The 12,922-nt window shown below is 40.5% G+C and overlaps 1 protein-coding gene across 4 annotated transcripts in view; it reads left to right on the forward strand.

Moving 5' to 3' along the window:
• Window positions 1-11,758, forward strand: part of ZC2HC1A (zinc finger C2HC-type containing 1A) — a 41,774-nt gene extending 30,016 nt beyond the window's left edge. For 2 of the 4 annotated variants that reach the window (XM_070747954.1, XM_070747955.1), the window contains exons 6-10: window positions 384-459; window positions 4,797-4,899; window positions 7,446-7,556; window positions 7,838-7,923; window positions 10,608-11,758. In XM_070747954.1, the coding sequence (XP_070604055.1) occupies window positions 384-459; window positions 4,797-4,899; window positions 7,446-7,556; window positions 7,838-7,923; window positions 10,608-10,771 (540 nt within the window). In that variant the 3' untranslated portion in view covers window positions 10,772-11,758. The remainder of the gene's footprint in view (window positions 1-383; window positions 460-4,796; window positions 4,900-7,445; window positions 7,557-7,837; window positions 7,924-10,607) is intronic. The other 2 variants (XM_070747956.1, XM_070747957.1) reach the window with 1 other exon arrangement.
• The last annotated feature ends 1,164 nt before the right edge of the window (window positions 11,759-12,922 follow it).

Here is a 12,922-nt window from a genome sequence, read left to right on the forward strand (position 1 = left end):
AAAATCTTTAACACCCAGTTCTTACCTAGAAAAGTTCATAAGTACAGGCGTTCTTAGGTAGAGGTACCACTGTAACTCCTGGACACTGGCCATTGGTCTGTGGTTCGATTGATGTGCTTTAGTAGCAAATAACACACAGGTCATACTGGTTTATTCTTGTTCTTTTACAATACCTCTCTTTGTTGGAAGTTCCTCCTTAATTTAACAAGTTATCATGCTTGTTAAAAACAAAGTAACATGCTTTAATTGTAATACAGAAAAAGGGTAGGGAGTTTGCCTTAAATATGGGACACTAGAAATGTAACACTGGATCAGCATGGTTGTGGAAGATTATTTAACCTGTTAAATTACTGGCTTAATGGATATTGTATTTGTTATTTCAGTACAAGACACCAACAGGAAAGAAAATACCTTCTGCAGGGCTAACACCGCCATCCTTATCACGCTTACCACAACCAAGTAATGGATATGTGTGTGTGTGTTTCTGTTGTGTGGAATTCTGTAATTAGGCCTTCTCTAGTAGCTCCCTTAGCAGAGGGAATTTACATTTTAAGACAGATTTAGCCCAAACTGCTAAAAGTTAAGATAAATAGTGCTAATACAGATGAACCTGTAATATGCAGAAGGTGAATGAAGTTCTGATCATATGTTTGAGGTGATTATATGCTATAATAAACATTTTAAGTTCTTCTCTGCAACCACATCTAATAATTAAAATGACAATTTCAAGACGCTTTTTTAAAAACTGAGATGAGTAATTTTGAAAGCAATTGTACTGCTCCAGTGGCCTGCTTCATAAGATTCCTAGAAGAAGAATAAACAAGAGAGTTGAATAGTTACTGCTATATTAATGTGTCATTTATCTCCTTACCTTTCTCTCATTGCTTCTCCTGGCTTGTTAATCCTGTAGAAGAAAATTGTTAACATTGGAATATCATTTCTAGACGCGTATAAAAGAGTAGGACAAGGATCTTATTTTTCAATGCCATTTACTATTAATATTTCCCTTTATTTTTGAATAAATGAGTCACAGCAGAGGGGACAGATTATATGGTGGTCTCAAATCTTAGAAATGGCTACCAAATCAATCTGAATAGAATAGAATAGAATTTTTATTGACCAAGTGTGATTGGACACACAAGGAATTTGTCTTGGTGCATATGCTCTCAGCGTACATAAAATAAAATACACATTTGTCAAAAATCATGTGGTACGACACTTAATGATTGTCATAGGGGTCAAATAAGCAATGAAGAAGCAATATTAATAAAAGTCTTAGGATATAAGTAACAAGTTACAGTCATACAGGCAACATGGGAGGAAATGGGTGATAGGAATGATGAGATTACTGCTAAATTATAATTATTCATGTGAAATAAAAAGAACAGTAAAACATCCATAGATTGAGAGAAAATACTTTTGATTAAATTACAATTAAGCTAGATCAGTCTTAGCATTTTCCTGAGTATCAACTTATTTTCTTGGCCTTGCTCTGAATTTTTTTGAGATATGACTGTATTGTCTGTGTTATTCTCCATTGCATCTGGAAGGAGAGTCCAACATGGGTATTACTCCAATCCTATTGGTAGAGACTGAGTTAATTTATACATATTAATTGAGCACCGCCCCCTCTGCTCTCCCCATGAGCCAGTTTTAAAAACTCAGTCTAAGTGTAGAGACATGCTGAGTTTGTTGAGAGACCCTATAAGGGGTTAAATTGATTTAATAATAGTAAATAAAATGTATAAACCTGTTTAATCTGTTTTTCTTTCTCTTTCAGATTGGAAAGTCAGAAGAGGAACAGGAGATGGGGTCTCTGCCCTCCGTGGGCAGCACCCCCAACGATCCTCCTCAGGGGTTTTGCATTCCCCCCGAGGGAACACCCCGCAGAGGAGCAGCCAGCCTGGGGTCCCTGACCTTCGAGGTCATACCAGGGCTGTGAGCCGAAGGTGGAGGGGAATGCCCCTCCACTGGGAGGCTCGGAAACGTCCCGGATCGGCCGGCATGGAGCCGCTTCACAGCTGATCGGGAGATCAGCGCGGCGGCTGCCGCTGAGGCCATTGGAGTCGCCGGAACAGCCGCCGAGAGCCGCGAACAGCTGGGAAAGCCGTGGCCCCTCTCACAGAGACGCGGAGGCCGGAGAGAAGCGGGTCCCAGCTCCGGAGCCCGGAGCGACCCGAAAAACATCCCGGACGCCGCAGAGGCGCGGGCGCCGCCATGTTGGGGGCTGGAAACGAGGAGAACGCGTCATTAGGCGCGAAAAATCGCTCCTCCCCCCCCGACGGCGGAAAGAGCGCGAAGGGCCAGGAAGCCCAGGGCGCAGGCGCAGGCTCAGGAATAACGAGGCGCCATTTTGCATGACTCGACGGAGGCAGCAAACAAGGCAACCGGAGGCAAATAAATCTAATTTCTGGGATCCACGAGCTTGTGAGGTACCAGGCACTGTGAGTACTATGGAGGATCGCCAAGTCAGCGATAAGCCCGCTTCCCCTAGGCCACCAAAAGACAAGCCAAAGGGGAAGGGAAAGGAGAAGGCAAAGGCCCCTCATTCTCCTGCTTCCACCTCTTCTATCAAGGAGGCCGAAAAGCGCATCAAAGCGCTTGAAAAGAAGCTGGAAGCTGCCTTACAAACATCTCCAGCAGGGCTCCCTCCAGCACAGCGACAGGGATCAGACCCGGTGTCACCCCCAGCTACCTTTGGGCCTATGGGGGTCCATCATGAAGGGGACTGGTCCCCAGACCGGCAGTTTTTGCCAATGCCTCAAGTCATGCCTTCCCCCAGCACTTCCTGGGCCAGACCAGGGTCAGCAGGGCCTTTGGAGAGGAGCTCCCAGGGACCATCTGCCACCTTTACCCCCACAGCAGCTGGATGGAGATCACAGCCTGGGGCGTGGCAGAATTTGCCCCCAGATTTGCAGGACATTATAGCCAATGCGTATTCGCAAAACGTGGCCATGGGAGCACAGCAACATGGCAGGCATTCCCAACTGGCGAGGGATTCATGGTCGGCACCGCCCCCCTCGGGATTGGGGTCCTTGTTGGAAGAGCCGGATCAGTTGGAAGGCAGTGACCCAGAATATGGCTTCTCAGAAGATGAGACAGCGCCAGAACAACCGCCCACGGTGGGTTTATTTAAACCAACGCTTTTCAGGCCCTTGTTATGTAAGGCCAAGCATGTGATGAACCTTCCCGGCTCAGCCAAAACAACAGAGACCAACGACACGGCTTCACCATCAATGTGGAGAAAAGCCAGCTCACGCCCACCACCAGTTTGCTACACCTTGGTGCAGTCATAGACACCCAGACAAGCACGGTGGCGCTGTCACCAGAACGACAGGACAACATACGGCGCCTGGTGACCAATACACGACGGGGACCAATCCCCTTATCTCAACTGTCAAAGATACTAGGCACCCTAGTGTCAGCCATTGGTATCGTCCCTTGGGCCAGATGCCACATCAGGACATTGCAATGGTTCCTGTTGCCAGCCCAGAGGACAAAGGTGAGCCACTCACACCGACTAGTACACCTGCCTCAAAAGGTAAAGGACTCTCTGGGATGGTGGACATCGACCGCAATAACCGTCGGATCTCCATTCCGAATACAAGACCAGATCATCCTGACCACAGACGCCAGTCTTACAGGGTGGGTGGGCCATGTTGGGTCCCAGATGGCTCAAGGCCTGTGGAGGGCGGAAGATCTATCGCCCATCAACATAAATTTCTTAGAGCTAAGAGAAGTTTTTCTGGCTCTACAGACATTTACACAGTTGGTTCAGGGACGGCACGTGTTGGTGCTCACGGACAATGTCGTGACCAGGGCCCACTTGAATCATCAAGGGGGTACGCGGTCACAACGCCTCATGGAGGAGACGAACAATCTCTTCAACTGGGCCGAACGTCATCTACAGTCCCTGTCGGCAGAGCACATTGCGGGAGTCAGCAATACGCAGGCAGATTGGCTAAGTCGGTCTACCTTAGACCCATCAGAATGGAGGCTAGAACCGAGCATTTTCCAACAGATGAGTGTCAGATTTGGAACCCCATCAGTGGATCTGTTCGCGAGTTCCCTGAACGCCCAGTTGCCAAGGTTCTACACAAGGTTTCCAGACCCGAGGGCGGAGAAGGCCAACGCCCTGTTGACACCCTGGCCCCCGGGATTACTGTACGCCTTTCCACCAACGAACCTGGTACAGAGGGTGGTGGAAAAGATCTTGAAGGAGAGAGCGGAAGTACTGTTGGTAGCCCCACACTGGCCTCGCCGACCGTGGTTCTCCGACTTGGTGGCACTGTCGGTGTCACCCCCTTGGAGGATCCCGGATCAGATGATTGCTCTCAGCCAGGGGGATCTACAACATCCAGACCCCCAGTGGCTTCAACTAACCATTTGGCACTTGAGCGGCTCAGACTACAACAACTGAACATACCTGACAAAGTCATTGATACCATACAGGCCGCAAGGCGCCCCTCCACGTCTCGCATTTACCAAGCAACGTGGGCCTTTTGTAAGTTTTGTAAACAAAGCCGAGTGAACCCTAGGACAGCGTCGGTGATCTCAGTCCTCGGATTTCTATGTATAAATTAACTCAGTCTCTACCAATAGGATTGGAGTAATACCCATGTTGGACTCTCCTTCCAGTGCACTGAGAAGACCGTTCAGGTAGGTACAACGGTTCTTCTGCTGGCAATTTTTGTATTGGGTTTTGCACTAAGGTCTTAAACTGTGCATAAGGATATGGAAATGTGAAAATTCAATTGTAGTGAAAGAAACAGTGTTTTTCATGTTTTCTTGACAAGGCTCCTCTGCAAATAAAACACTGTCTCCAGGTGGACAAGTGGGAAACAAAACCCAGAGTTCTCCGGCTCATAAAAATGTAATGAAACCAAGTCCGCAAATAGGGTAAGTAATATTCTTAAAATAAATCTGCCAATGGGATTCGCAGGACAAGATGCTGAAAGTTTCTAGAACTATACTTGACCTGCTCTTGTTTCCATGGAAATCTGATAATAATGTAAGCAAAGTCCAACTAGTCTGTATTCCTTGATGAGAACATTAGAGGAAATTGTATATCAAGTGTTCCTGTCAAAGAATTATAGTCATTCAATAGTTATGCTATTTAAGTGGCAGTGAGAAGTCTGAAAGCAAAAACAACTCAGATATGGTTTCATGACTCCATGTGGTTGCCTTAACCGCATTTTCCATATCTCAAAATACAACTTGAAGCTGTTTTGGGATACAGATAACTAAATATTTGATTTAATCTTAAAAAGGTCTCTTCCTGTTCCATTCTTAAGCTCAGAGCCAGGCTAATTTCTGAGTCTTTACCAGACAGTCTATATCAAAATGTCTTATAAATGTATCGGTTCCCATGAATGATTTCATTAAGGTTGTAAATGGATTTCAACTATGAATAATTAATTATTTAATAATAACAACAATAATTTATTGGATTTGTATACCGCCCCTCTCCGTAGACTCGGGGCGGCTAACAACAATAATAAAAACAACATGTACAATCCAATAATTTAAAAAAACAACTAAAACCCTATTATAAAACCAAACATACAAACAAACATACCATGCATGACTTGTAATGGCCTAGGGGGAAGGGCTATCTCAACTCCCCCATGCCTGGCGGTATAAATGAGTCTTGAGCAGTTTACGAAAGACAGGGAGGGTGGGGGCAGTTCTAATCTCCGGGGGGAGTTGGTTCCAGAGGGCCGAGGCCGTCACAGAGAAGGCTCTTCCCCTGGGGCCCGCCAAACGACATTGTTTAGTCGACGGGACCCAGAGAAGGCCAACTCTGTGGGACCTTATCGGTTGCTGGGATTCGTGCGGTAGCAGGCGGTTCCGGAGGTAATCTGGTCCAATGCCATGTAGGGCCTTAAAGGTCATGACCAACACTTTGAATTGTGACCGGAAACTGATCGGCAGCCAATGCAAGCCATTCATTTGCTATTGAATATTCTTTATAATCCTGAGATAATATTTCTCAATGACACCATTAAGCTGTGCTAATACATACAAAATTACAAATGATTTTAGTTACAAGTTGAATGAAATGATTTTAAGAGGTTTAATGACTTCAGTCATTTGGTATATCACCTGTCCTTTTGGCATCTTTGGCATATCTTAGGAGTGATTAAATTTTAAATTTCTTCTATTTCTGCTTATAGCATTCTGTATTATGGCTTGTGCAATTTTTCAACAAGATGTAGCATTTTTAGGGCAGGAGAAGACCTCCATCTATCTTGGGGGGGGGGAGAGGAGAAAGCTTACCCACTTTTTCAGGTTGCAGCTCCTAATATTTCATTTATAAATGCAGTCATCATTTAAAACAGTTTGGGTTCTGATATTTTGCTTGGCTCTGCTTGCTAACCCTTCTACTATCTTTTTTATGCTTTCTCACCTATGTTGATATTATAGTTTTGAACATTTTGAATAAAGAAATTTTGAGCCTCTTGATTATCCTCCTATTTTCTTTACCAGCTGGAGGTGTTCTTCTTTGAAATAAAACATTTGATTGTGTTCAATTACTGGATGATAAAGAAATTAAAAAGTAAAACAGTTTGTCTTTATCCTCTAGATGGCAACATGTAACTTCTGTATAAGAAGGATAATGCTACAAAAAGTAGGAAAGTTTAAGAAATGAAATTCTGATGTTATATAAAAATCAGACAATAATTTATTTAAATAATTTGACTTTGGATAAATTCCTACTGTTCGGTTTTGTTATAAATTGTTGAGTGAGACAGATAATGCTTTTAATGCACACTATTTTTTAATCTCTCAAATATTGTTTTGTGTTTTTTGAATAATTTGATACTTAATATTTTTATTCTACAGAGCAAATCCATGATAAGCAAAGGACTTGCTTTACATTAAATAACATAAGAGTATGATTCTGCATTTTTGAAAAGTACTAACAGCACCATTTCATTGTAGTGATATAAAATGAAGTGATATAAAAAATCCAGAAAAGTGGATAGCGATTTTGCAAATTTTCTTTAGCGAACTCTTACATTAACACTAGTAACAGTGACTGTTTCTTAAACTTTATCAATTATTGCCAGGCACGCTGAATTTGGTAATTTTTGTAATGATAATGGACATAATTTTCTGATGAAAAGAGATATATTCTGGGATATAAGTAGCAGTCAAGAGAAGACAAAAAAGGAGGCAAGCAAGGGAAGACTGGAAAAATTGGGATGGACAGGATAAGGTGATATGTTGTGCTGGAATATCTACAACCGCTATATTTTGGAAGACACTAAAAAGATCACTGAAATAATTAGGCAGATCTGTGGAATATGCTGTGCTAGAATTTGATGCGAAAAAATTGATGCATCTAATCAAGGTTTGCCATACTTGTTAAGTTTAAGAGAAAGCTAAATACTAGATAATTTTAATTATGCATAATTCATTTAATAATAATATATTTTAAGGGGACCCATGAAACCACGGATGGGAGCATCTACTAATATGACACGAGGCACCATTCCGGGTATGATGGCAAACAAAAGAAAATCATTGGGTACTGAAACTTATACCACCAGGTAAATTTGATTTGTATCATTTAACCTTAATTAAGATGAAGTAATTGCCATCTTAGCTGACAATTGGTGAAAGAAAAGGATAAAAATGTGAAAATGCAGAGAAAGGCATGAAGGGTCAGGGTTTTTTATTTTAAAAAAAAACAATAAAAATTAACCATATCTCAGTGAAATATATCCTGCACTGTGCAAATAAAAATTCTAATTTAAACCATATAAATGTGGAACTTAACTTATAAACAAGTCAGGTTTTTCTGAAAGTCATTATTTTTTTCTCCCCATAGTTTCAAGACCTTACAGAAATTAAATCTACAGTGGTACCTCATCTTACGAACGCCTCTTCTAACGAACTTTTCAAGATACGAACCCGGTGTTTAAGATTTTTTTGCTTCTTCTTCCGAACTATTTTCATCTTATGAACCCAAGCAGCTGCTGCTGGGTTGAAGGGGTTTCTTTTTTCCCCCTTTTTTGAAGAAAGAAAAGGGAGGGGCAGCTTGGAGGAGTAAAGATTTTGCATGCTTGCAAAAGCACTGAAACAGTGTCTTTTTAAGAAAGAAAAGGGAGGGGCAGCTTGGAGGAGTAAAGATTTTGCATGCTTGCAAAGGCACTGAAACTGTGTCTTTTGAAAAAAGAAAAGGGAGGGGCGCCCCCCTTGCCTTTCCTCCTTCCCACTAACCCTTTAGCCTAGCCTTGCTTCTTCCACCCGCCCCCTTTAGCTGCTCCTCCCTGCCCTCTGTTCGCCTCCCTTCTAAAGTTTGGGATTTTCCTGAAGGATTTGCACCCATTAAGTTTGTATGATGAGGTACCACTGTATTCATAATTCTAATAGCCAAACTAGATACCTCAAAGGATAATTGGGATTATAGTGGAAGCATATTCCCCCAACCAATTTTATTTTGCAAAGCAAGGAAGTAGCTGTGCAGAAATTCCTTCTCATTTCTGTTTTAAGTTCTACGGGTGGCAGACCAAGCCGGATATTTTCTGTTTGGTACTTCTCTATCAATATGTATACCAACATACTATGTTTCCCCAAAAATAATACAAGGGCTTATATTTTTTGAACACCCCCCCCCCCCCCCCAAAAAAGTGCCCTTAGCCTTATTATCAGGGATGGCTTATGGGAGGGGTGCATGAGGCAGGGCAGGCCGTGAGTTAGGCATCCTAACTGATACATGTACCAGCATTGCATTCCTCGGCGTTGTGTCAAGGGCAACCCATTCTAAAAGAAAACGTCTCACGAGTGCAATCAAACTTCTTGAACTCGTTTAGTTTAGTTTAGTTTATTTAGATTTGTATGCCGCCCCTCTCCGAAGACTCGGGGCGGCTAACAACAATAAAAAACAATGTAACAAATCTAATATTAAAAAATAATCTAAAAAACCCCTATTTAAGAGACCAATCATACCAACAAACATACCATGTATAAATTCTATAAGCCTAGGGGGAAGGGAGAAAAAATTTTCAATTCCCCCATGCCTGACAACAGAGGTGGGTTTTAAGGAGCTTACGAAAGGCAAGGAGGGTGGGGGCAACTCTGATATCTGGGGGGAGCTGGTTCCAGAGGGTCGGGGCCGCCACAGAGAAGGCTCTTCTCCTGGGTCCTGCCAAATGACATTGTTTAGTCGACGGGACCCGGAGAAGGCCAACTCTGTGGGACCTAACCAGTCGCTGGGATTCGTGCGGCAGGAGGCGGTCCCGGAGATATTTTCTTTTAGAAAGCCCTGCCCTGGACACAACCCCAAGGAACCCAATGGAGATACAAGTGTCAGGTAAGACACGTGTCTTGCAGTGGGACAGAATTTGGGGATGGCAGATTGGGCACAGTGGGGCGGGTTGCGAGATGTGCTTCCTACATGGGACTTGTAGCTCCATCGTGTTCCTGGTGCTGTATCCACTGATCCACCTCAGGCTCTCGGTTAAAAACCTGCTCCTGCCTGCAATGAAGGGATTGATGCTCACCTCCTGTTCATCGCAGGCAGAAGCGCGTTTCAAACTGACATAGGCAGAGCCCAGATGATCCAAGCTAGACCCACGGTGTGTGTGCACACCTGCCCCTCCCTTGCTCTCACTCTCCTGCCAAAGAGAAAGGCTCCCGGCATGTCTCCCCCTTCTCCCAGAAAGTATTTGGGGGAGGCATAACTTTCTTAATTTTCACAGCAACTCTGTGAGAAGTATTAAAAGTTTAAGGGATCCTAATTCCCCCAAATTTCCATGTAATGTTTTTTTGGTCCTTGATTTCCATTTTATATGTGAATTTCTTAATGAGACATAAATGCTTACAGGTACCATATTTTTCGGAATATAAGATGCACTGGAATATAAGACTCACCTTAGTTTTCATCTGGCTAGCGTCTTTAGCCAGCACATTATTTTTGAAAGCTCTGGCTGGGTCTTAAAAAAACTTTATTCGGAGAGAGTAACTATGAAAGAGCTTGCAATCTTGTAACAGCTGGGAACATTGTTAGCACCTGGTTAGAGCTAGAAAGAAGTAAAGAGTTAAAAAAAAACCCATACAAAAACAGGGTTTGGAAAACATTCTTCGCAGAGAGTAACAATGAAAGAGTTTGCAAGATGGTAAGAGCTGGAAGCATCGTTAGCACCAGGTTAGGCCTGGAAAGAAACTTATTCAGAGTAGTTAGAGCAATGAAAAAATCCCTGTAAAGTCTTAGGGCTTGGAAAACATTATTCGCATAGAGAAACAATGAAAGAGCCTGCATGGCCAAGAGCTGGGGAAATCATTATCAGCTAGTTAGGGCTGGGGTGGGGGGGAAGCTACATTCAGAGTATAAGACAACCCCAAATTATCAGCCTTTTTTAGGGAGGAAAAAGGTGCATTTCATACTCCGAAAAATGTGGACCATAAAACATTTAGTCAACATATTAGCAGATTTCTAAAAAAAGTTTCTTTTGGGGAGGTTGTTTACTTGGGTCAAAAATTCATATATCAATTCTTTATTACCAAAAATAATATTTTAGATATTCACTAAAATATGTATTTCTTTATCTCTAATCTTTGTTGTGTTTATTATTTCAAATTTTTAATGCTTGATACAGATCTGGATTCGACAGTGGGGACTGTTCATCTATCAATGGAGGAAGTTCAAAAAGCAGTGAGGGAAATTCTCATGCACAGTTACCAAAATTCTGTTATGAATGTGGTACCAAATATCCAATTGAATCTGCAAAATACTGCTGCGAATGTGGCGTTCGAAGAATGATTTTGTGAATACACCTGTAATGTAAAATGAGAAGTAGATTTCTTCTAAGGCTGTATGAAAATCTCTGCTACACTTTTCCACTAGGATTTGCGCTAAAACACCATGCTAACGTTCTGGGCAATTATTTTTTGTTGTGAACTAATATATATAAATATATAAATACACTGTACATAAATGGTTAAATACCTAAAACTGTGCCATTCAAGATGGTATACTTGACATATTGTTGGAGAATATTTAATGGATCAAAACTTAAAATCAAGCGCTTAGGTTTTTTGTAATATACGTATATATTAATCACTCATTTGTAGTTTTTGCCCTAAATCATTTAGTCTAAAGAACGTGTTCCCGTAGAAAATGTTATACATGGAAATATTGATATTTGGTTCACAACCTAGCTTGTTAGTTGACTGTCATAAATTTTATTATTTGTATATGTTTAATGTAAATTGAAATTACTAGTTTCACATGTACTATTATAGTTACCGGTAGCTAGTTGGCATTTTACCCTCTTTCTTGTTGCAAAAAGCTATAACACGTTTTTGTGCACAGATATTTTTCTATGTGGAAAACTTCCCATGTGTTTCATACAAAAAAAATGAGTTGCTAATAAATTAATTAAGTTATCAAATATAATTTAATCATGTTCTTAGGATCAACTTCTTTTCCTAAAAAAACAGGGCTGAGATCAGTTTTAAAAGCTTTCCCTTTTGATTTCCAACAAAAAAAATCATTGAATATTTTATAATAATGACATAATAGTTTCAGAAAAATTACATCCCAATCATGATTTTTCTTCTTCCTATTACTTTGACTTGAGGGTGTCTTTACCATTATGATTTCTTACTCAGTCTTATGAAACTAAAACAAAAAGAATTATCTTAAACTTAAACTACATTAGTATTAAGTTACATTTTTTTAGTAAACCTCATTTTCTACAGTAATTTCTTTTACCACAATAAAGATTTACTTGTGCCTTTCCCAAAATGAATCTGGTTTATTTTTAATTTACTATCGCTATTTCTAAGTCTCTAGTTTTGTAGGTTTAGTAATAATGTATGTGAAACAAAAAGTCAATTTACAATCTTTGACCTGAATGATGTAGGCTTTATTTTTAATACTATCTTCGTTCTAGTCAAAACCTGTTTGCTATGACTGATGACAATGCATTTGAGCAGGATTTGTCCCCATTTTTCAGTATGTTGTCCAATGGCATATTGCAATTTTTAACTAAAAGAATTAACAGGTTAATTGGTATATAATTGTATTTGTGTATTAGAATTCTCTATAAAAAGCATTCAAAAATGTAGTATTCCAGTTTTGTATTGTTATCTAATCTTATGTGTATTAGTGAAAATCAATCTTTTAATATCTCAATATAGATTAGCATTTTTGTTTATTTAAAATACACTGGTACAGTTGAGCTTACCATTACAAAAATGCAGAATGCACCGTAGCTCTTCCTTGGATTATATGGATTTTGCTCTGACTTGCCTATTAACTGTTAGTACTGTATAACTTAATATGCATCCTATTCACCAAAGAACCCACATATTTGTTGTATAAAAAGTTTTCACGTAATCCTGCAGATGCTTTATTACATCTCATTATTGCATCTCTTTGATATGTTTTAATATAATGAATCTGGTCTTCGTAACAAAGCAATAGTCATTTTTTTATTAAATACCAGTAGTTACATGAGCATTATTCTTATTAGGTACATTTTGTTTTCCTAAATGTTCTTTAAGAACAAAAGCATTATATAAATGCTTGTTCTAGTTTACTTAGTATTTTGTTAATAAAACTTCGATTGTGTATATAATTGTTATATCTTAAAGAATCTTTCTCGGGGATAGAAAAGGTATTGGGAAATAAAGTCATTAGGTGAGAATGAAAATACTTATAACTATAAATTATAAATCTTATAAAGTAACTTATATAAATTATAAAGTAACTCCTACATTAACTTTTTGCTGGGAAAAGGATGGGTACTAGCCTAGAAACCAGGAGCCTGTGATTTCTATCCCTGCCTTAGATATAAAAACCAGTTGGGTGTGATATTGGGACAATCACTCTCTCTCAACCCAACTCCCCTCACATTGTGGTGGTTATGAGGAAAATAGGAGGAGGAAGCAGTATTAGGGTACATTC

Source organism: Erythrolamprus reginae, chromosome 3, assembly GCF_031021105.1.
Source record: "Erythrolamprus reginae isolate rEryReg1 chromosome 3, rEryReg1.hap1, whole genome shotgun sequence".
Lineage (NCBI taxonomy): Eukaryota > Metazoa > Chordata > Lepidosauria > Squamata > Dipsadidae > Erythrolamprus > Erythrolamprus reginae.